At 39.3% G+C, this 25,914-nt stretch overlaps 1 protein-coding gene across 1 annotated transcript; it reads right to left on the bottom strand.

The window, feature by feature from the left end:
• Nucleotides 1–41: 41 nt before the first annotated feature.
• usp3 (ubiquitin specific peptidase 3) lies at nt 42–25,914 on the bottom strand. Its single transcript, XM_042344048.1, is given in 16 exon segments — nt 42–2,005; nt 2,401–2,468; nt 3,027–3,140; nt 3,776–3,894; nt 4,361–4,441; nt 4,816–4,922; nt 5,617–5,763; nt 6,025–6,138; nt 6,639–6,752; nt 7,576–7,658; nt 8,756–8,809; nt 8,811–8,838; nt 12,753–12,836; nt 16,543–16,680; nt 19,101–19,161; nt 25,676–25,914. Coding segments are annotated over 16 exon segments (1,572 nt in total). The 5' UTR covers nt 25,767–25,914; the 3' UTR covers nt 42–1,836.

Raw genomic sequence — 25,914 nt, 5'->3', positions numbered from 1 at the left:
GTTCATAAAATGGTTTACACTTAAAAAGAAACGCACACAGGTTTGCATCAACATTGCACTTTACTATCAGTGAAACAGTACATGAACATTTACTAATATACATACCATCATTATAAGCAGCCATAGTAGTACATATACAATCAGAATTTTTTTTTTGTTGGGGATTAAAACTGAATAAATGCCATTTGACGTTATTACCGTGTCAGTTCATATTTTGCAACCAAAATGGTTTAACATTTAAATAACTTTATATAGTTCTAATTTTCAGATTCAAGTTTAGGATGTGTGTTTTCACATTTAAGAGACTGACAGACTCATGCCCAAAAACCTTCAAACTGCATAAGATGGCCTTTTCTTCTGCTTCTGGATGGTACAGTACATCCACATGCAAATACATCATTTCTTTCATCTCATTATGCAATTAAAACATTCAGTTCCAAACACTATTTCAGGCCACTATAACAGAAATTGAGAAAATGTGTCTTTGATAAGTAAAAAGGTCTTTTTCCAGGTATGAAAATATAAACATACCATCCATTATACATGACTAAGCACTCTCCCAAAGCTGTAACCACCATTTTGTGTCACATACTGCATACAATAAATGGAGACACAAATTTGTCAAAATACACCCCTTTCCCTATAAAGTAACCCAGGTGTCTATAAATTTGCTTTCTTAATCAGGGAACACTGCAAATCATAAACCATTCTTACCACCTTTTGTCCAATCAAATCTTAGCCGTTCATTGCCACCACGTGATGCAGACAGCCCTACTCTGCCCAGCAAAGTATTTGGATGAGAGTTAATGAATTTATGTTTCTCCGTAATTTTTTTAATTGCTTACGTCTTCTGAAATATGCAAAAGTGTCTAGTGATACCAACAAAATGAGAACTTTTTTTTAAAAAAACGGAACTGAATACCTAACATAAAAAAAACACAAAATCAATTGTGCAGTACAAGTGAATATTGAGGCAGAATGCCTTTGTTCTGATTTACCAGTGTCTGAAAGTGGTCACAGAAGCGAAGAGTGGCAAAAAAAAACACAACTGACAATTACAGACAGAATAATGATCAATTTCCACAAAAAAAAAGAATTCTGGGCAGATACAAATGTACTAATTAGTAAGGTTAAGGTATAGCACTTCAGAGTCAAGGTGCATTTACACTTTATGTATCTCATAATACTGAACAGCATTCTTGCACCAACTGTCCCCAGCTTTTGGCGTAGCTTTGGGGTGCCCATTTGCTTTTTGCAGAGGAAGGGTTTTAGTAGACTACGAAAAGGATCATCAACTCGCCAATAAATGCACATGCAACAATTTTCAACAGTTACTTAAACCATTTTATGTTGTTACTTAGAAGGTAAACTGATAGTTATTTACACAACAGGAATATTGATAAATGCAAAAAAAAGACCTCTGAATCTTGGCTCAATATATTAAAAAAAAATCTCACCAACTACAATGTATTGTAAAAGGTTTGGAGATATCAATGCAAATGCACCTTGAAGCAAGGAAATGCTATGCCACGTTTCGAGCAAACAAGTCATTTAATTTCAAATGACAATGTTTCCAATTTCTTGATTAACAGCAGTCATTACAATTAGAAAGTATTCTGCTGAGGTTCTCTGGTAGGCTAAAATTAGATCAAGTGTCCTCGATTACTGTATCAACACTAGTAATGGTGCAATAAACAGAATTCTCATCAGCGATTTAAAAGTGCAAGATGAAAATAGTCTTGATTTATCAAGTACTCATGGAAATGTGGAACAGTTTGTGTGCGCTCCAATGCAGTATTTATTTGGGGAACATTTATATAAAAAGGGTGGGATGCATTAAAGCTTGGTGCCTGATCCTGATTTGGTCCGACGTTCCACATAGAACAGGATGTAGGCCTTGGCCTTCACTACAGTTTCCTCTTCAGTCAAAGTAACAGTACTGTCGTTGAAATGGAACCAGCGACCTTCATGGGTTGCATATGCAGTATAATGTCCAGAACCAACCCTAAGAGGGGAAAAAAAACAATATTACTTCACAGACTATGAATTCTTCCATCACTGATTTTGCTTTATACAAAACTGAAAGAACAAAAATCTTATTGATTCTGAACTAGACAACAAATGATTTGGGATTAGAAGCAACAAACCAGCAAAATTGATTAATTGGAACAATATCAACATTTCAACACTGTGTCCCTCCTCAAGACTGGAAAAATTCAAATTTTCAGCAATTATGTTACTTAAAAGGTCTAGGTTAAAAACATGCTTAAGAATTAAATTACAGCAGACTTTTGAAAATTAAAAAGTCATTTAGATAAAAGCTTATGCAAGCTCCAGCAAAATATAGGTTAACTACTGGATGAAGAATAAAAAGGGTTTCACAACCTCACATGTACTTACCCTGATCCATGATGTACCACTACAGCTGCAAGGTCATAAAGGCAACTATCTGGACCACTGTTTTCAGGCTAGAAAAGGACAAATGTAAAGAGTTCTGTTAGAAATATTGATGTAAGCCTCAACCTTCAATTCATTAAAAGGGATGTTAAGCACACCACATCCTCTCTTTACAAACTGAACCTGAATGACAAGTTATCAAGATTTTCATTTTTACAGCTCAGTCTTTCTTCAATGTTTTTAATATTAAATACAATTTGTATACAAATTCCATTAAACAAAAGAACCGAACTACATGTGGACCTCGATAATGAGAAGTACTCAGCATTTGGATCATCTTTTGACCAGTTTTCATTTCAATCTTTCTAAATAGCATACCTCACTAATAAGGGCAAATTTATTGATAGCACTGAATAGCAAATGCAGGATAAAAACTGCATTGAACCAATTATCACAGATTAACACGACATTGCAAATGCACCAATGTTAACGCATTTGATACACACCTATGCCTTCTAAGCAGATTCTACTTTAAATAGTTGATAAAATATCCTATAGTTCAATATTTATCATTTGTATCCTGGTATACAACTGCAGCAGCTGATAAAAATTTAAAACAGGACAAATACCTCCAACAAGAAGCACTTCATGTCTAGGCCTCGTAGAGGAAATTCTACATACGTATCGATCTTGTTTCGCAAATATGCTGTCCAATGAAATCTTTTCAGATGCAAACACAATACCTAAAATTCAAGGGAGGGAAAGATCACAAGTTACCTCAACAATTAGGGGACAATACAGTAGATTACACCGACCGTTTAACCACCTGGACATTTTCAGAATGTGGTTTCAGTGCAAATGCATTAGTTACACAATACTGGATTTAGTCACTGGAGAAGTTCTGCAAATTCGAGCAATGGGGTTTCTTTCATAATAAAGGCCCAAGGCCTCGAAGAAAAAATGACCCCAAATTCAAATCAATTGGCTACTCATTTCATTGTTGTTTTTAGGAAATTGCTATCACATATTAACACCAGGTTAGCCTATATATCATTCACTTCATTTCGAATTTCATTCTGTAAAGTGCATTGAGAAAATTCCTTTATGTGAAAAGTATAACATAAATACAAATTGTTGCTTGTATTTATGTTGCACCTTTCACATAAAATATAGACCTCAGTTCTGTCAAGACGATTCCCTCAACCTATAAGGCACCAAAGTTTAACGCTCACAGCTTTGTTCACCAATACCCAAAACATCTCAACATAGCTGAGTGACAGAACTGAGATCTACGTTTGCAAAATTTACCAATGTAAAATTTAGAAAGATAAACTATTTTCTTTTAAAAATAGTACAGGAAACAAAATACAGAACTAACCTTTGGCAACTTTTGAATCCAAAATTTTTTTGTGGATTTTTGTCGCTTTTTACATTTGTGGCACATGTACAGCTCAGTTTCATCCAACTCTTCCAAGTCTGTGAAACTGCGTAGGCAATCTACAGGAAAACAGACGACAATGAACAACTCTCTAAACACTGAGCAAGAACTGATATTCTCTGTGGTGTTGCAAATCACCATTTATCTGGCTGTTAGAGCTCCATTAATCTGTAAAGCTTGTACTGACTAAGTAAGTAAACCAAAATTCACAGAAGGCTCAGTCAATCAATGCTTGATAAAAGAATGTAAACAAGTACATTTAAATATTTCAGCAACAATGAAGCTAAGTGGTCAGTTTCTTGTCTTGTCAGAAACCCTCAAACTGCTTCCTTCCTCAAACTGCTCCCTTCCTCTTGTCTGCTAACACAATTACTTTCTGTAAGCTTGCCCATTACTACTGGAAAATCGATCCATTTTATAATCATATCTCCAGCACTTACACAAGCTACAACAACAAATTACATTTGTATAGCGCCTTTCAGGTTGGGAGGACATCCAAAGGCAAAGCAGCAAACATAGCCTTACCACGGAGAGTGCATATTGGTCCATTTTCTTGATTCTTGGATCTCTTGTTTCTGAACTGACTTGGGATATCTAGCGAAAGATCTAGAAGACAAAATGTTAATAGTATCTCATTACAATGTTTAGGTTTTCTGGGGTAGGAGGGAAAAAAAGAGAAAAATCACCTTACATTTTTTGCCTTCCCTCAGCAATTTATATGTGCAGAACTACTCTCTGGTACTTTTATTTAACCAATTTCTCTTATATATTACTGGAGACAATGAATAATGTAAGCTTGTTCCACTGTGGCAGACATCTTAACCGAACAGTCTTGCCTCATTCAATATCCACACACGTACATTTCCAGCAGGGGATATTCATACTGGGACCAATTTTAGCACCACTACTGCCACCGCAGACGAGATCAAACCTGTGACTTTCTCCTTTTAAAAAAAAGAACATGGAAACAGACTTCTTACCAAGGAATGGATCAAACTTTCTGGATTCGGTCCCACAAATTAAACAGTTTACTTCGTTCTGAAGTATTCCTCCAAATATATTAGTGACAACTGTTGAAGCACCATTTCTGAAAGTGAATGAAGTGCTATCAGTGATGGTAAACTTACAAAGCAGCAACTTCTTCCTAAATGCAATAGTCATGCACTGCAGTAATATCACAACAATGTATAAACCACAAAATGAAGTATTCTGAACAATTTAAAAAAAAGTATTTGAGTAACAAGTATTTTAAGGCAAGAACCGCTAGGAATCTTTGCCTTCTTTCAGCAAAGTTTTGAATTCTATGCACTTGTAATAAATTCATCTATGATCTACATGAGAAACATGAAACAAGTAGTGCATTTTGGACTGTTCCCATCACCTCCAATCTGCGATCATAATTAGCATAAAACACTCTTTTAAAGTTGAAACTTTGCATTGTTTTATGTATTCAATTCATGTTACATCATTAAGAAAAGTGGAAGTATGAAAATTCAGTGGATGGATTCAGGAGATCATGAAGAGAGCTCACAAAAAATCTTGAGGTTGAGCACAGCAGGTTATGGAAATCAATGAAAAACAATTCTACAGACATGCAAATATAAACTTAAAAAAAGTCTCTGACTGTTTAGAAAGTTTTCCAAAACCATTCTGGAATATGTACTCATGAAAGGGATCATGTTACAATAAATGGAATGGGCAAAGTTAACCATGTACTAAATATAAGAACAATAGGAATTGCTCCATATTGATAGTCAGAGCAAACCAAATCAGGGACTTACATGCAGCATTTACTGCCTGGAGAGATGCTTGAGCTGCCTGGCGAAATAAATGAAGTTGTCATACCATTGTAGCTCCGCTGAAGCTCTAAGTGTAGATGATCCAACAGATATCGCATAAACTCATGAGCATCCTGCTGTTGATATCCCCTGCACAAACAAGAATAGAAATGGAAAATATTGTGAATTAAATGAACCTGAATCTTTCACTCGCATTGAAATAGGTAGGTGAAAACCGAGTTTGCATTAAGATAGAAATAGATAAGAAAATACAAAGCACGGTGAATACTTGCTGAAATATACACAAGACAAGAAACTTTCATAGCCATTACGCATTTGTGAAAAAGGGAAGAATCTGATGAATATACCACTTCTCCTATTCAAATCAATAGATTTCTCCCTGTTGCCTACCTGAAATTTGGCATGATCTTCCAAATGACATAGAACAGAGATTCAGGACAAAATGCTGTCTGGCTTCCTTGCCATAAGGCGCAGAGAGTTTTTCGGAATTCTTCTACCAAAGAACTAGACCATTTAGCAAGGGAGCAAAAACAAAAGTTTGTTATTAATTATTCTAATACATATCCTATGTTCTCAAATAGTGTACTATCAAAAGCATCCAACATACAAAGATATTTTCAGTCATTGAAAAATACATCTTAAAACTTTACTGTAGAAAGAATAAACATTAGCAGTAAATCTAATGGATCATTAACTACTTGAGCCAAACCATTTCCAGTAATGGGGATTAGCTCTGTGGTATTGTAGGGCCATGAATAGTGTATTAATTCATATCTGTGCTATGTGTATAGTGTGAATTCAACAAATCCTTAGTTATAACTTCTACTTTAAAAATTAAAAAGAAAATTCATCTTTAATAAACTGAAGAATAAATAAGTAATGTTTACATTAAATGCTTGAGCTGTAGAGGTTAATGCAGACTGTGCTTACAATAAAGGTCCCCCCCCCCACACTTTTGTGCTCATAAATACACTAACAATAGGCAAAGAAAAGCAGCAACGTACACACTATTATCTCCCTGGCTCCTCGTGTGGTAGGTTCTTCTACCTGCAGTTTTACCACTTCGCAACTCCACTGCTGGGAGCTCTTTGAAGTAACAGCAGAACTGGTGAATGTTACTGCAATTTAAAAAAATGAAATCAGATCAATAATAGCAGAAGGAACTCCACATCAGTATTAGGTACTAAATGGTGACCAGCACACATCATTTAGCAGGGAAGTAACTAACTACTCTGTGTCCATCTAATGATGGAAAGCTTTCTTGTCTTATGGAATAATAGTGTACTACAAATTATGTAATCCGAATTTCTAGATCTCCACCACCAGAGGTATTGTTAAACCAGTTTGTTCGGTTGCTTCAGTTTGTTTGTGGGTTCCCACCAGTATCAAATAGATACTATGCAGACTCCTACATGAAGAATGAAATCTACGCCGAGGTACCAGAGTTGACACCCAATGTGTGTGTGTGTGTGTGGGGGGGGGGGGGGGTAGTAGAAGAGGGAAGAGAAAGATTTGGTACCAAAAATTAAAAGTTGGGAACCTCACCTGCTTTCGCCTATTCTTCAGTGAATTTAGAAGTTTAGTCATGCTCATAAGTTCCAAATGTAAATGTGTCCCCATCACGCGGTGGTGCCGTTCATCCAAGTGTTAATTTACAGGTTACCATATGTTTACTGTTGTATCGTTCCAATTTGGCAGATTGTAGCAACAGAGCCCCGCACCAAGTTGAACAGAAGCATACTCACTGAGGAAGCACGCTTTCTGAAACCCAGCCTCAGTAATTTGGATTCTATCATAATGAGTGTATTCAGGCAGAGTACGTATAAAAACCACAGCGAAGGTTTGGGTAGAAATGCGGACATATATAAAATGATATGATAGGATTCCCATGGGTTGCTGACTGCACATCTGTACAAGTCTCAATTCTGAACACAAAGGTACCTGAGGGATTGCAGGATGGCATTCATAAAACAAGTGTTCCCAAGATTCCGAAGGCCTGTAGCACAAATGGCAGAGGTCCCTCCCTGTCAAAAGAATCAGGTAAACCACTATCAAATGTGGTCCTAATGAGAGGACGCTGCACAATCACTCTCAGAGATACAATAATAATTATAAAAAGTTGAATTTCTTTTATATACACACACTCCCGGTAAATGTTTTCAAGATTTTATTATGAATCTCTGTACGTAGATACACAGAAAAAGGCCAAAACAAAAGTTTCCAGAAGCAAAGTTAAGATTTTCGTAAATTTGCGACATTAACAAAATTAATATTAAAATATTATTGCAGCAGCTTATTGCAATATTTCTTTGGCTATTTCCAAAGCTTTCCTTCTGAAAACTATTTAAATAACATGAAATGTCGATCTCGAGTACATCTTGACCCTTGCAGCTTCTCATGCAAATTTTACATGAGTAGAACTGGATTTTCTAAGAACCGCAGCACATGGCATGTCTTTATTCAAGGTGCTTTAATATAGGTTAGAGTCAGAGAAAGAGATTGAGACAGAAATAGAAAACAAGATCCAGAGGCGGGGGGGGGGGGGGGGGGGGGGAGGGGGAATCAAGAGAGTGGCTGAGTTTTGAGAGAACAGGTCACAGATTGTGGTACAGTACTGTAACAACAGGATAACTCCTGGTGGAAGTATTTTTCAGTCAACAATGTAGTCAATTTGTATTCTGTACCATGTCTAATTATAGGTTTCCTATCCTATAGAGATAATTATACAGATCATCATTCGAAGATTTTTTTTCAAAATGTTGAAAAACAACTGCAGAATCTCGGCACCCTAGGTCAACTGAAATGTAGGCAGTCTCCTTCACGGTTTAAAAGATTAGCTGACCTTGGGTAAGAAATTTGTTAAGGACAATCTGTCTCCCAAGAGTTGTGCACTCAAAATGGGGCAAGTCTCTTAACAATAACCTGAAAAAGAAACCCAATTTGTGGAGGCTAAAAGTCTAATGGCTATAACCCCCACTGCAAGCAGAAATAATATCCTTTTATCCAATGGGTCTTTAATAATGCTCATGTTGAATGCATGAGCAATGATTTGGCAGATGAGCAAATATTGCTTAAGTTTCCATTAACAAGGTTCCCACTAATTGATGTATAGTGTACTTACATTGACCTTCACATACTTGCTGTTCATAGACGAACTTTCCATCAACTTTCTTTTTCCGGTGCCTATCTGCTGAAAATGCTGAACTGCACGATAAAAGGACATGTTAGAGTGCACATCATTTTCGCCAAATGAACAGCATGTCATGCTGCACAAGTCATGTGCAGCTTTTATAAAATATATTTATTCTCAATACTTTGAATTGAGTTCCAATTATTCAGGATGTTGCTCAGTCATGTTGCTATTCTAAAGAGACAAATTCCTATAGAGACCATAAAAAATTAAGATTTCCTATGTGCCTCAACCTGTAATTACAAGGAAAAAAAATCCTCAGTTGCCAAAGATCAGATTTCCACTCACGTCTGACTATGGGCAAAAGACAATAAGCGCACATGTTGAGGTTGGGAAGGTGAACATAGCTTTGGAGAATATCAGATGAGTAAATGTCTTGTGGGCTCCAGAAATAAACCATTTAACTGCTACTTTCTCAATGTAAAGATCATTTTAAACAATGTGAAGCATATGAAGATGCTAGTACTTATCTGGATGCTACAGAATCTACATTATCTTTTTTAGCTTTTCTAGCTGAGACATGGTAAATTCCGATTTCTCAATAGGCTGATTTCTCACAAGGAAAACACGTTTTTCTTACCCAGTAGAATTTTTTAAAACTATTTCTAACAATGCTGATGCAAACATATTGGTCATTGTTTTAAGAGTTTTGGGCGTATTCAATACATTTTTCATATAAATTTATTATATATAGAAAAAAATCAGATTTTATTTTCAATGAAAATTAGTCATACCATTAGAATTTGTAACAAAACTGCATTAACTCCAGACTCAGCACGCAAACAGCATTTTAAAAAAATACAGTTGACAATTCATTTTTATATTTAGTCACCAAAGTCATTCATTAAATAAGAAATCTGTGGATAAGAAAAATAAAAACCTGGGTTCTTTTCTAAGCATCAGGCTGAAAGGTTTTAGCATCCCCAATTTTGAGACCAAGCCACAGAACAGAGGATATTTTGCTTTGCATATCCTTAAATTTGTCATTTGCAGAGGGAGGAAAGAGAAAACATATTTTAAAAGCTTTTTAAAGGGAGATAGCTTAGAAGGTGTAATACCTCCATTTTGAAAGTAAAACAATGGATGCGTTCAGTTCAAGTAAATGTCTAATTGTGTGTCCTCCACAAACTCATACAAATACTGATTTTCTGATTTACAAGTCACTTGTTGATTCCATTAAAAAAAGTGGAACTATATGTCCCCATTCAATTCAAACAGACTTATCTAGTGGCTGTTGCATTAAGCTTTCACCTTTGAAACTCATGCAGATTAGTTAACTGATGTTAAACCGAAAACATGGCCACAATGGCAGGCATTGTTCTAATCCTGTGGTTTGCCCAGTTTGCAAATCCCCACCCTGCCCCCAACACAAGAGTAGAAACTTTGTGCTGTTTTCTTCAATAGTGTGCGCGATGACATACAGAAGTGGGCACAGCCTACAGAGGCAGGATTTTTTATAAATCTGCTAGCAGTCTAAGGGTTAGCACATCTAGTATCTTGCAATGGTGATATGAAGGTCCCCTTGACAACAAGGCATTTTTATGACTCAGTTATCAAAGTCAGGATAGATCGAGTAGAGTGCACAAAAAAAGATACCATTTTGTGTAGAACAGGAGATTAGCCGAAAGGCACCGTGTACTGGTTTCTGGGACACTGAAAATGGAACCTAAAATACCACATAATAGCGACCATCCTTATAGGACGTAAAAATGAGCAGGAAAGAAAAAAACAATTAACTTCTCTCTCCTCAATCCCTAGACAAGTGGTAAATAGATTTTCTGGTTCAGCACAGACCCTGCTCACGTTCACACAAGCAGACGAGCAGAGAATACATGGATGAGAGAACAAATCCATTTAGCCAAGTCTCCAAAAGATAACAGTTTAAAAATACTAAGATTGACAATATTACTATTAGGAACTATAGGCTGCCTATGGTGGGAAAGTTGGCCAGAAAATATTGCTCCGTTCAGGATTTTTAAGTTACGCATTTTAATCAGCATTTTAATCCAGACTCTTCTTAGATTTCCTCATAGTTTACACAATACAAAGGTGAGGCCGATTGGAAAGCAGCCAAAGCACCATTGTTGCTTTGCACTGGAAAGCAGTTGGACAGGCTAGGCTAGAAATTGTTTCAAAATGTATTAGGGAAAGAGGACAGTCGGAAAACATTTCATCTTTTCTCCCATAGGCAGATTGAATGTATCTACAGGAAGATTGTAATATTCCTCCATCCCTAGCCAATGTAAAGCTGAGGTTTTGCTATTCTGAACTCGACTGCCTTGTCGTTTTCAGAAAGGTCAATCATTTCAAGCTCAGGCCATCTAGTTTCAATATGGTCACTCTTAATAGAAAGATGAAAAATAATCCTTGCATTTGATATAGCGCTTTTCACATCTTCTAGACGTCTCAACGCGCTTCACAGAATATACTGTAAAGTGAATGGACTGTATATTTGTGGACGAAACACGACAGCCAATTGCAGACACAGCAGTGTCCCACAAACAGTCGTGGATTGAGCGACCAATTTTTTTTTAAGGAATATTATCCCCAGAAAAGTGATCCACCAATCGACTAACAACCAAGTTCCTACTTACTGCTAGGTAACCAGAGGTGTGTAGAGTAAGGAAACTTGCCCAACTGCTGGGAATAGAACCCAGGTCTCTCGCTTGTGAGACGAGTACTCTAACCACTGAGCTACAGGACTCCTAATGAAAATATGTGAATTCAATAGCACCAGTGAAATTGTCTGATATACCCATCTTTTGCTAATTATTACTAGCCACAAGCTGTATTACACAACAATAAGGCAACCAACACCAATACCTTATATGCTCCATACTGAATTTCTATAAACTTACAAGCCAATGAACATTTCCACCAAAATAAAGATGCTAAAATCAAGAAGAGATTTGAAAACATAGGTCACATATTGCCTACACTGAACTGAAATAATAAAGATTTACTGAGTATTGTATGCAATAAAATGTGCATCAGAAATAAAATTAAACGAGGATACACACTTAAAATCCAAACAACATGGTCAGACAGTACATTTTTACTTAATTTCAATTCTAAGTCCATAAATGTATTTTACAAATCAGACACACTACTTTTACAAAAATATTAAATTATGAGTAAGAAGCCCCCCCCCCCCCCAGTCTCCACTTAACTCTATCTATAAATTCTACAGGGCAAGTCACAGAACTAGCAATGATTTCATGCTACAGTGAATCTGAAGTCTGCAGTATAAGGAGTAATTTGCCAGCAATGACAATATTGTCAGTAGCAGACCAGTGCTGACACCCATTGTTTATATCACTCAACTGTCCCCACTGGGGAGGGAAAGTCCTAAGATGTAATTTTAGCTCACTCGTGATCATTTGAAAAGGAACTGCAGAAATAAAGCAGCTCAACAAGGCTAATATATCAAACAGGAAAGGGCACTACCAGATTGTTCAAACAAACTAAATAGATCATCATAAAAATATTCTCAACTTAATACTAAGCACTGAATTAGTTATGGTTAGCAAATTTCTCTCTGATTTTCCCCGTGTAGGAAAAGCACCTGGACTTGGCAGGTTAACTCTCCAGCACCATAGCATGAAGAATTTGTAAGCATGGACACATTGCACTAGCGCTCTGGATGAGGGGCGTCATGTAAATACAAGTTGTTGATGATTATTGGATTACCACCATCGTTTAATCCACAAGTATTTTTAAAATTATGGACAAAACTGATAGCAAAAAAAAATCCCATTATACATTACCTCAGTCTACTTTGGTCACTGAATTGGAATGCTTTCTAACAGCTGCTTCCATTTTACATTTTTCGAAATCTATCTACCTTAAAATACACATGAATTTGTTGTACTAGGCTTTTAGGACAATTGGGTTATTACTGTAAACCAATAAAGACTTTCACACATACTTCTCCAAGTTCTGCAGATGCTCTCTGACCCTCTGTACTAGGCCCAATTTGGTGTCGTTCACCACAAAATCATCACATCTGTAACTAGAAGTAAAAAAACATTAATAAACTCTCGTTAGCCCTTTTCTTTCCATTCTATCAATCCTTAGTTATTACACTAAAATCAAATTTGACATAATGTGCAACTTTTGAGAATTACAAAAATATTTAAGAAAATAGACTATTGTGTTTATAGAAATAATATTTACCAATCACATTACTATGACCAGCAGAATCGGATCATTCTTGCAATATTAAGGGAGGTCAGGATTTATTAAAACCGTTACATAGAAGGATGACCCGAAGTAAACCATGACCCTAAACAAAATTCAGATCTCAAAGTGCAGCACAATAGTTCCAAATTCTGTTGGGAAACTTTCATTCCAACTGAACATCTGTGATGCATCAGTGAGGTTTTCAAATCAAGAGATAGCAATCCTCAAAGTATGGAGAAAGAGATCAGAAAGAGGAAGAGAAAACGTGTGAACATTTGAACGATTCTTAAGATACAGTCAATTCTACTAATTTTTGTTTTAATTACTAAAACGTTGGCCAAATGCTTGTTAACCAGCTCTGTAAATGAGTTCGACAGCATGTTTCATCTTTTGAAAGAATATTCATTATACATTCAAAAGTAAAATAAACAACAGTTCCATCTAAGTTAATATATTTGTATAGCACAAATTAACAGCTCAACTTCCCAATGGAACATTTACATGAAACTGTGATGCCATTACTGCATTTAAGATAACAAGTCTTCGATTTTTAACTGTTTGTCACTTATTCAAAAGTTTGTAACAATCTCAAGGGAATTCACTTTCTAAGTTCTGCATTTTTAATTACAGCACAAAGGAAGAATGACAGAAAGTACTGAGTCACATTTTCTTAGCTGTGCAACTCAACTTCAAAGTTTCAACAACTGGGAAACTAGGGCAGTGATACTGCAATTCTTAAAAGCATTCCAAGCCAGATCCTTCTCAGATATTGCCTCAGGACCTCTGCAAGTTTCCCCCAAAACATAAATAATTATCATAAATAATCCTTAACGGAGTCAGTAAGTCTGCAGACACTTAAGGCTCTGGAAGAAATTCTGTACATTATCAGCTGCTGCACTGAAATAGTAGTTTTACAGCTGTAGTGGCTATTTGAACACTACTGTACTGACCCAACCTAAAATACATAACTTTACAAAGCATTTTACAATAGAAACACACACAGTGTCAGTTGCCTTCTTCCCTTTTTCTAACTCTAATTCTGTCTCCTCCCATCTCTCGCCATCTCTCTCTCTGGCTCAATTTCTTTCTTAATAGATAAAAAACTTTGATAAAAAATAAACTTTGAGACGTCTCGAAGACATGATAAGGTGCTATATCAAATGCAAGGATTATTATTATTTTTATTAATAATAGCGCAAAATTAGAAATTGTTGGTGAGCTAAATTTAGGAACCCAGTTGTTAGTTGATTTGTGGATTGTTTCCGGGGGTTATAATCCGATCAAAAAGAAATGCGGTCACTCAATCTACGACTGTTTGTGGGACACTGCTGTCCGCAACTGGCTGCCGCCTTTACAATATATTCTGTGAAGCACTTTGAGGCGTCTCAATGATGTGATAAGGCAACAACAACAAAATTACAGTTATAGAGCGCCTTTCACATCGGGAGGACGTCCCAAAGCGCTGAACAGTTAGGTGTCGGGGCCCGAGCATGGGGGAGCGGTGATACAGGGGTGAGGAAAGGCAAAGAGGTGGGAAGGTGACCAAAGCCATGATCGAAGAGAAGGGACTTGAGACCGGCCTTGAAGGAGGCAAGGGAGGAAGCAAGGAGAAGGGACCATGGGATGGAGTTCCAGAGTGTGGGGGCAGAGAGGCTGAAAGCCCAGCCACCGATGATAGGGTGGGAGACCTGGAGCAGGCTGGAGCCCGCTGAACGGAGGGTGCGGGCAGGTTGGTAGCGAGTCAGCAGGTCAGAGGTAGGAGGGGGCAAGGCCATGGATGGCCTTAAATGTGAAGACGAGGATCTTGAACTCGATCCTCTGGGTGATGGCATTATCTCACAAGCAGTCGTGGAATGAGCGACAAAATTATTATTATTATTGTATTAATCGGCAGGGCAGGGAACATGGAACACCCCAGTGCCCACTGAGCGGGGGGAACGGGAGTGGAAAGGTTGGTTTGGTGTTAATAGGTGGCAGAGGTAGGGAGGAGCAAAACCGTGGATGGCTTCAAAAGTGGAAACGGGGTCAAGGTGTTGACCGAATGCAGAGTCAAGAGAGAAATGTCTTTCGAGACTGGGAAATGGAGAGCACAATCCAAAGTAAAAGCTGAAGGTGCCGTCACTGAAGGAAGAGGCATTGAGCAGCAGAGCAGGGGCCGAGGTAGGAGACAGCAGGGATAGCAAGGAGTGAGACTGTGAAGAATCTGAGGTCAGAAAGAGGGTCGGGGAGTTGATGCTCGAGCAGACAGTGGGGCCCAGCGAGGATACAATACAAATTTACATTGATCACTTTTGACGGAGATATAATAATAATAATCCTTGCATCTGCTGTAGAGCCCTATCACGTCTTTGAGACGTCTCAAAGCGATTCACAAAGTACACTGCAAAGTCAATTTAACTATACCAAATGCAAGGATTATTATTATAATAATAATAGTAGTTTCCACTTTTTTTCAATAAAAAAAATTCTAACCCCCCTTCCTCACCATTCTTCTAGTTGTCATCAGCAATTTTGGAAGAAAGTATTTGGAATTTTTTTTGAAACATGTGTAGGCAATGAAAGGGTTAAAATTGATACTTCAACGTGGCCTAAACACTTTGGCAATTCTTTGAGAATGGATCCTGTCAAGTAAATGTGTAGGCATTGTTCTAAAGCTTAAGATAATTCAAGCACTTGTGCTTCTACAGAAGGATCAGCAGCAATGTTAGATTTCAGTATTTTATGACCATTGCAATCATACAAAACAATACATTGCTCATCGGAATTCCAATTGAAATTCAAGCTCTGGAAGAGAGAATGACTTAACAATTCAGTATTTGTGTTTTTATCTTTCTACATCAAGTTACAGAAACTACTTGGGCTTTTGATTGGCAATGCTACGTGTAATTTGGAAAGCCGAGCACAAAGTGACCTGCAAAAGCTGCAGAACAGTGCTGCAGAATAAGAGCAATTCCCACTAGATCTGCTGAATAAAGCCAGTCAGCTCCAAGCACCATCAGAGTTTGCATTATTGTACCTTCATACAACCATGGCAGCATTGCTGCATATAAAGCATTGCTGTTAAATTCCCCCTATAAAAGGGTGAAATATACTGCAGTAAACTTTTGGTTACTAAGACAGAAGACAATATACTTTCCAATCAAAAACATTTACAAAGGTTAATAATGACTATTCAAAACTGTGTCTTGCATTTCTCTAAAGAAACTTATTCAACAAATTTCTATTTTTCAACCCGTTTATAGATATAGAATTTATCCAAAACATCACTGCAGATTTGAAGTGATGAAAAACAGTGTTTGTCCGCTTTAATTGTTTCCCTGAGATAAACATCCTTTTGGATAGTAAAAAATTACATATATGGCTAAAATTCAACGACAACCGGACTTGTTGGAAGTTCTTCAGCCAACAAATTAAATAAAGTAGTCTGAGATATCAAAATTACACACACTATTATAATCTGAGGAAATGTATAGCTGAGGAAATTCAAACAAATTGGCAATTATGCACAATCATAATATTTTAAAGGTATCACAAACCAGTAGGTGCTGTAACTGCTGCAATCCATACACACTGCATGCTGCAACTTTTCTTTTTCGTGTTTTTCTGACTTCCTAAGGCTATTGGAATGAATCTGGGCATCTTCATAGTGTTTCTTGGCATGTCCATTCACGTATCTATAAATACAAGAATGAGGAATGCAAGAATTAGTACAAGTACTATTTATTAGGGTGTAGCCTAAAAATTTCTAGTCATAACAGAGATGCAACAGAACTTCACTCTTTTTAAATGAGCACCACCTTTATTTTTACAGCAATCTCCTGAAGACTTATTGCAAAAGCAATCTCCTGTAGTTTAAACAAAGTGATTCCCGCATCCCTCATTCTGAACAGTCATGGATTTAAATTGTAAGCCACAACAAAAAGGTTATCCCTATACATGCAGTGATGTTGGTAAGCCACTAGTCACACATATACTTTGAATTTGCCAAGGGGATAGTTGAAAAAACCCTGCTAAGGATGCATGTTTTACAGTATAAGACAATAAACAAAATGAATAGGATGTGCAGCTACATTTGAAGAGCTTAGTCTTGTTTGCAGACAGAAGCTCGAGTACTACATGATATGGTACCTCCCAGGTACCAAGGTTTCAAAGAGCTAGCCAAGCAGGTCATAAAATTATTCAAAAGAGAGCAACAATGAGAAATCATGACTCATACAGGAACCAATGATGTAGGAATAGGCTGAAAGTCCTATTGGGCGAGTTTGAGGAATTAAGCAATAGATTACTAGCCTTGAGGCCCTGCTCTTTAATCTCAGGATTATTTCCAGTGCCATGGACTGACTAGATCCAGTCAGAGGAAAATGATTAGATGTATCGAACACATGTCCTGAAAAATGGTGCAGAATGAAGTATGGGGAATTCAGATTTCTGAGATATTTGAGAACAAAGGATATTGTAAATGCAGATGCAATAAGACAAAGGCATTAAAGATCACCCTGACCAGACCCCAATAGTGCAGACACAAGGGTATTTAAGGAAGTGACTGAGGGAATTGGTCATGTACTTTGCGACTGATCGACAAAGTGATACATTAAACACTAGGATTATTAATACTTATGATAGGAGAAAAAACAGAGTACAGGACATGATACTTGCACTCAGGGCTGGTCTAGCCACTAGTGGAGTATTGTGCATTCTGTAACATGTAGTAATTAGGAAGGTTTAATGTTAATATATTATATATAATATATATATACACACACACACACACCAATATCAGGTATCGTAGGTTTGCAGCTAGGCTAAATAATGAGCATTTATGATCTTTAGTGTTACTACAATGAAAACATCAGTGATATTACTCATGTCCGGTAGCTGCAATATACTGTATCACTGCTAAAGTTGTTTAGTAGTGATGCAATACATTGCAGCTACCAGGCATAAACTGGCACATGATGGTTGCAGATTTTCAGAGGAAACCCTAACAAGCACATTGTAACCCAAGCAACATCAGAATGGTGTAGAACCAAAAAGAGTACTTTTCTCCCAACCAGAAGCTTGAAGCACCAATTCATTCCAACCGGATTGTGTAACTGGGAGTTTGGTCTGATCTTGCCCGAGCATACTGGAGTGAGCAACACAGTGGGGTAAAACTGATGCATGAGGAGAGAGGAATAATAATAAAATGGCTTGTTTTTTTTCCTCCAATTACACCTGCGGACTGCTCACAAAGAAATACTGCTACTGGAGAAGTTCACATAACAACCAAGTATCTCTGCTGGAGAATACTGAGAGGCAATTGGAGAGAATGTATTTTTAAAATGTGCAACATCCTCGCAAGATTTAATTATTCCTTTCATTGGCCTATGGTGGCTTTGAAATCACTGGATTTTGCCTTTGTGTTATTAACGGATAAAGCACACATAAAATTATACCAAATCGCCTCCACAAATATTCAGAGAACATTAGAAAACAAAATATGCCACACCATTCTGGGAATGTTTCTTCAATTCTAAAGTATAGTATGTACCATTAAAACCTTATCCTAAAACCATTACATTAAATAGCATAATTTGAATATTAAGTTAGCTATAATTTTATCGTGTGTTTTGGATGTAGCCATTATCACAGCATGTAGATTTGAGATTTCATTTCAGGTATGCTCGTCTCCAGATTAATGCGTTGCAGTCCCACAAGCAAAAAATAAAACGTTTTACAATTCCTGCACTACAAGTAAAATTACAAATTGCTTTATTATTACCTACCGTTGTAGAAACTTTAGTCTGACAATTTCCAGGCCACACTACATTAAATTATAACAGCACAGCTAGAGGACAAGAAATATTAAAAATATTGCTGTTATTAAAAGGTTGACAACAATTGCTATTCACTGCAGCAAGTTTTTAAAAAATCATGCTGTGATTGCAATCTGTTACAGTACGACAGTATGGCTCAATTTGAAGAGAGACGAAGGCTACTATGCACCTCATTTTTACTCAGCAATTACCACTGAAAAGAGCCAGTGAAGAAAATAAATACTAGTGTATAACACACTTTTAGATTTCTTTTAGATTTTGCAGAATATTAACCTTACCTTCCACAGTGAACACTCGAACACGTTAAACAGACCCACGGACTTTTATTGGAACGACAAACTGCAAAAACAGAAAGAGGGAACAGCTTCAACAATAACTTGAGGGAAACAACAACAGCTGTTGCATTATTTTTTTTAAACCAGAGTTCAATCTACCAGATAAAAAATCTCCAGGTCAAAATTAAGTTATCCCATGCTGGGACTTGCACCAGAGCAAGATCTATTTTGCTCACAGCCCACTTACTGTTGTATTCAAACAGCAGAACACATTTACAGCCTGCAGTGCAGTAAAGAATTCATGCAGTAAAGGCAGCTTTTCATTACATGTAGCATTCCTTGCCAAATTATTAAAGTTTTATTAAGATACGATTCACAAAGGTTCACAGTAATTCTCTGACTGGTTGGTAATAATAGTATTTGGGCCCAGACAGACCAGCAAATACAATGCTTAATCTCCATTTAGAGGATTTCTCAAGAACAGCAGTCAGGCACATCTCAGGAAGAAGTCAGCTCACATTATACAATGGTGGAGAGTGGTTTAATGCTTCCACAACAGAATCCCATTAAAACAGAATGCTGTTTTTTCTACAATACAGTATTGTAGAAACAATTTAACCAACTGTTTATCACCATAAGGCTTGAACCAGACTTTATAATTTTGACAAATAATACATGATGAAATAAAGTGGTTACTGCTCTGCTCCCTCTAATGTACAAGGTGCCAATATACAACACTTTCAAGTAGCAGAAAGCAGCTGGTTGAGCGGTCGCATTAAATAGCTCAGCCGGTGATAAACAAGAAAACCTTTCACAATGAGTATGAACAGTAGCCGTCAGAACTAGGTGAAAGCAATGAACCCAAATCAACCAGGTTGATACCCCACAATCCTTTACTGTTGCACAAAGTTCCTCTAACCTCATTTATGAAGCACAGCAGTGTTGCAGGCCACATCAAACCAGGTTAAAAATAAATTCTCACTGAATTAATTCCTTCAAACATTTTTTTTTTTTGAGGGAGGCGAGAAGTCAGAAACACCAAAATCTATGTATTCTTCCAGAAATACAAATTGGTAGAGGAGCTTGTTGCTATACAGAAATTAAATGCGTCTGTGCGTGTTTTTTTAAGGTCTGTGGACACAGCCGAGGGAGGCGTTCCCGAATTTCAATGGCGGCTGAGGTACTGTTCCAGGACCATCAGCAGCTTTTTGATACCTTATCCAAGTGGCTATTCTTCCCCTGGTGGCTAGGCAGCTCATTCAGCTATGGAGGGCATCAAGGTCAAGCCCAAGCTGGATCTCATATAACAGGTTTTCTAGCAGAGGTAATTGAAGTGAACAGAAGTGTAAACGGTGATTCATCATTTCCCTCCCCAGTCCAAAGACAATTCACTGATAACCTGGCTAAGATCAGCCCAGATAAAGTCTGGGAGAGGTGATGCAAAACCTTAAGAGAAGATAACCGGAAAGCAGGTTTCCACATGTGTAGTTCAGCATGATTCTGGCCAATATAGGATAACATATACAAGTCATTTTGTAATAGAAATACTCTAATAGCAGCAAGCATTAAGATGTTGATTAAATATCAAGGTAATTAGAAGGTCTTCAAATATTTACAGGCAACATTTAACTCCCAAGAGGTTACAGAGTTTGACCGAGGTCTCTCTCCTTTGTCATTATGTACATTATTTCAGCATTCTCATCTTATGACCGACAAATCCTGATTACCAAAATCAGTTCCTGTGTGACTGAACACAAGTGTCTTTTTTAATCTGAACACAAAGCATTTTTAAGTCAATATTTTAAATTTTAACAAGTACAACCCCAGGGCAAATTGTTGCATTCTAATGAATAGTGTCAAACGATTCTAGAAACCTAACAATGGGTACCTGTAAATAGTAATAATCCTTGCATTTCATAAACCACTTTATCATGTCATTGAAACATCTCAAAGTGCCTAACAGGATTTACTGAAACGTGCAATGACTGTCTTGATGGGAATTTTATTCAGTTTCTTACTATTTCTTTCTTTGTTGAAACAGAGGACTATTTAAAAGCATTAAAATAAGACAAAATTAGATAACAAAATAATCATTCAGGCAAAACTTGCTAAGTCCTTAGGGTAGAATCTGCAGAGATGTCCTCCAAGTAAGGCCACACAATCTTCTATTTCAGCAACATCAACAAGGTCATGCAGCCCATTTGAATTCATATTGTTAATATTTTATGCTATGTGCTTGACTCATAAGAACCTTAAGAGAAAAAGTTTCTAAGAATGCATTCATATTATCACAGGATTATGCAGCAATTCACAAAAATTCTACTGCCCAACTATGAGGCATTTTGCTGAGTGGATAAGACCACACCATGTAGTGCAGCTGACGTAATTATGTCACAGCCCGTCACATTTAAAATTATTCCAGAATATCAGTATTTTGAAACTGCAAAATTAAGCTTTTCTGAAAAAGCAATGAGAGCATGTTGCAAATTTCAGTGCTTTTCAGCCAAGAATGAAGATTATACCTTTACCCCGATAAGGCTATCTCTGTCTACTTCCTGTTTACAAGATAATGTCAAAGATTTCCTCTATTTTTTTTAAAAAAATTCTGGAGCCAAGTCAGAATTCTCTGAAATTCAAATTTCTTCATGATTTTAGTTGAATTTCAGGCACAAAGGTAACATTTCATCCCTGAAAGTAGCTGCTAATCTCAGTTGCCAGAGAATTATACACACATCAAAATGGGGGGCAAGAGTGAGTGCTATCCTGTACACATAAAAGTGCATTTCATAAGTGCCCAAAATCAATTTTAATAGGTTGAAGTTTTAATAGATTTTTTGAAAAATTGTGATTATTGTGATTACCCCCTCTTTTAAAGATTTGTGACTTTCGTACATCCTGAACAGGGAAGGAACAGATAGGCTGTCTTACAAGACTTTTTGCCACCATCAATGCCATTTTTCCCTGACACGGGCTGGGTGAAGAAGAAGCAAGGTCAGTTTTTCCTACTTCTTCCCTTCCCCCCACTTCCTGAGGAAACACACACTTCCACACATCCCAGCCAAGAATGCACATAATCCGCAGCTGGCAGATGACTGTAGACTGGCAATGGGGGGGGGGGGGGGGGGGGGTTGGCTACAGACAAATCCAACCTGAAAGGAATTAATTGAGCACCTCTGTACAATTCCAGGACACAAGGTTAAAAAACACACAACATTTAAATTATCCTCCACCCTCCAGAGACTGAAGGCCTGAACAACTAACCTTTTGACTACTGAAGCAACACGTTTTATCTCTACTATTCTACCTTTGCTTCAAATTTAACAACCCTTTCGTGTTCTCGAACGTATCGTCTACCACTTTCGCAAACAACTTTTTTTTTTGGATGCTGCTGCTGCTGATGATGATGATGATGATGATTTGCAGTGGGAAAAAAAATCAAGATTCGGATTTCGTAAGATTGGTGAACTTCCACTCCTTTGCGCTTCCTTCTGGAAGTAAAGAAATTCTACGGCCCTTCCAACTAATTTTGAAGACAAAAAAGGTTTAGGCACGCAGGCGATGCAGAAAATTTTTGAACTGGATGTTATTTCCAGGCTGAGACCCGAGTGGGGCCAATTGACATTGCAATTGTAATTCAAAGCCACTAAAACCCGAGCTGCAAAGAGTCACTCCCTTTTCCTGCACACAAAAGAATTCCCGTTGAACAAAATGTACGATGTTGAAAATTCTCGGCCGGAAAGTTTTTTTTTGGGGGGGGGGGTGGGGGGGTGGAAAGAGAGAGAGAGAGAGAAAAAAAAGGTGAAAAAAAAAGTATACCCTAAAAAGGAGAGTTAAGAGGCGTCGTTGAAAGAACTGCAGAACTTCCACGTAGATTGAATACATTAAAGAGAGTGAAAATCCTTTATATATACCCCCACCACCACCCCCCCAAAAAAAAGTCCAGCCGCATCGCATCATGACCTCGGTGAAAGGAAACAAAAGATGATGATGGGGAGGGGGGGGGGGGGAAATATATATATATAAAAAAATGACAATTTCCTTTCGTCGACCACCAAATCGCAAGTGTATTCGCTGCGCAGAATTCGGTACAATCTTGTCCGGCGGCAGCTGCAGCGAGACACCAAAATAGGGCAGGTTTCGACCCCCCACCCCCCCAAAAAAATAATAATAATTTAGTGTCCAGGCGCTGGTTGTGGTGAGATTGGGCCTCGGGAGTTCAATCCGGGGCTGGAGGACAAGTTTCTCTCAGAGATTATTATAAACTGCCGAGAGCCCAGACAATGGAAATGTATATATAGATATATATATGTATATATATATGTATATATATATATATGCATATATATATATATATAAATATAAAGGCCTAACAGAGGAAACCCCATCTGATCGGTCTGAGCACGTTGGATGCTTTTAACACACGGAAAGTCATTTGAAAGGCTACACTCTTACCCATGAGAGGGGTTTTTTTTAAAAAAAATCTTTATTATATACAAATACGTATAAATGTAAAGATTGATTTTTGCATTCCAGTGGTCGATAAAACTCCGGAAAACGTCTTTCTGTGCAACAACACACTCTCACTGCACGACGATGAGGAGGAGGAGGAGGATGATGATGGTACGTGGCAAAACTGTAAATATTCGGTGGGTTCTTTTAAACTCTGACTAATAAACCCGAGACTCTTCTCCTCTCCTGCCCCCCCCCCCACACACACACACAAAAAAAAAGAATCACCTCTCGCAAACCTTTTACTTCCAACCACAATTTCCAACGTCTTCTTGTAACACAACAGAAACAAAATTATTGTAACAAGTTTTGTTAAAAACGTAAATTGCTGCAATTTAACTCTGAGGCAAACAGCCCCAACACCCCCTCACACCACCACCCCCCCCCCCCCCCAACAACCCTCACACACCCCCCAACAACCCTCACACACCCCCAACACCCCTCACCCCCCCCCCAACACCCCTCACACACCTCCCCAACACCCCCTCACACCACCACCCCCAACACCCCCCCCCAACACCCCTCACACACCTCCCCAACACCCCCTCACACCACCACCCCCAACACCCCCCCCCAACAACCCTCACACACCCCTCACACCACCACCCCCAACACCCCCCCCAACAACCCTCACACACCCCCAACACCCCTCACACCACCACCCCCCAACACCCCCCAACAACCCTCACACACCCCTCACACCACCACCCCCAACACCCCCCCCAACAACCCTCACACACCCCCAACACCCCTCACACCACCACCCCCAACACCCCCCCCAACAACCCTCACACACCCCCAACACCCCCTCACACCACCCCCCCCAACACCCCCTCACACCACCACCCCAACACCCCCCCCCAACAACCCTCACACACCCCCAACACCCCTCACCCCCCCCAACACCCCTCACACACCCCCTCACCCCACCACCCCCAACAACCCCCCCCCAACAACCCTCACCCCCCCCAACACCCCTCACACACCCCCTCACACCACCAACCCCAACACCCCCCCCCCAACACCCCTCACCCCCCCCAACACCCCTCACACACCCCCTCACCCCACCACCCCCAACAACCCCCCCAACACCCCCTCACACACACCCCCAACACCCCCCCAACACCCCCCCTCACACCCCGCCCCCAACAAGGAACAACATTTACATTTCAGGCTGCGAACAGAAAGAAATGTCTTGCAAATCCAAGAAAAAAAAACATACCCAAATACAAGTTACAACCCAAACACGCGATGGGAGTTTCAATTCCCCTTCACCAACACCTCAAAAAATAACACCCCCCCCCCACCCCACACAAACCTCCCCCCACCTTCCTCCTCCTTCACATTATACCCCCCCCACCACCACCACCAAAAAAAAGAAAGCGCGAGTGTTTTTGAGCGTTTCTCTCCCCAAGCCCTGGGTTTTTCCGAAGCTTTTATTTTTTTCTCTCTCCACCCCCCCCCCCACCCCACTCCACCTCCACTCCTCCATCCCTCCCCATCGAAAAAAAATAGGCCGCAAGTGTAAGCCTGTGCTCAGGGCGGCTTTTCCTGACTTCGCAGCCGACCTCCCCCCCCCCCCCCCCACCCCCGGCGAAAGCTCTCCTGAGCGGCAGAAACGCTGCGAGTGTGTAAAAAAAAGTCGGCGAGTTTTTTCTTGTGTGTGTGTGTGTGTGTGAGTGTGCGTTGGGAGGGGAAGAAAGGGAAGAAGGGAAGGGAAAAGGTGGGGGTTATAAAAAAGAGAGAGAGAGAAAGAGAAAGAAGTCGGGAAAAGGATGAAGGGAAAAGGGGGTACACAGAGAGAGAGAGAGAGGAGGAAGGAGGGGGTGGAGGGGGAAGGGGTGGCGGGGAGGGGGTGGAGGGGGAAGGGGTGGCGGGGAGGGGGTGGAGGGGGAAGGGGTGGCGGGGAGGGGGTGGCGGGGGAAGGGGTGGCGGGGAGGGGGTGGCGGGGGAAGGGGTGGCGGGGAGGGGGGGGTGGAGGGGGAAGGGGTGGCGGGGAGGGGGTGGAGGGGGAAGGGGTGGCGGGGAGGGGGTGGAAGGAAGGGGAAGGAAGAGAGACAACAACTCACCGGCACAACACCAGGAAGAGGGCGATCCGTTGGGGAACTTGGTGGAATCCGGGACGATGCAGACACTGGACGCCAAGTGGGGGCACTCCATGTTCACACACACAGAGAGAGAGAGAGAGAGACAGAGACGGACAGAGGGAGGGAGGGAGGGGGGGAGAGGGGCGTGGAGATGCGTGTGAGGAAACCCAGAGGCTTTTTTTTTTGGCGTTGTGGGGGAGGAGAGACAGAGAGAGAGAGAG

This window comes from Callorhinchus milii, unplaced genomic scaffold (genome assembly GCF_018977255.1).
Source record: "Callorhinchus milii isolate IMCB2004 unplaced genomic scaffold, IMCB_Cmil_1.0 Scaffold26, whole genome shotgun sequence".
Classification (NCBI taxonomy): Eukaryota; Metazoa; Chordata; class Chondrichthyes; order Chimaeriformes; family Callorhinchidae; genus Callorhinchus; species Callorhinchus milii.
This window is presented reverse-complemented; position numbering and strand designations above follow the sequence as displayed.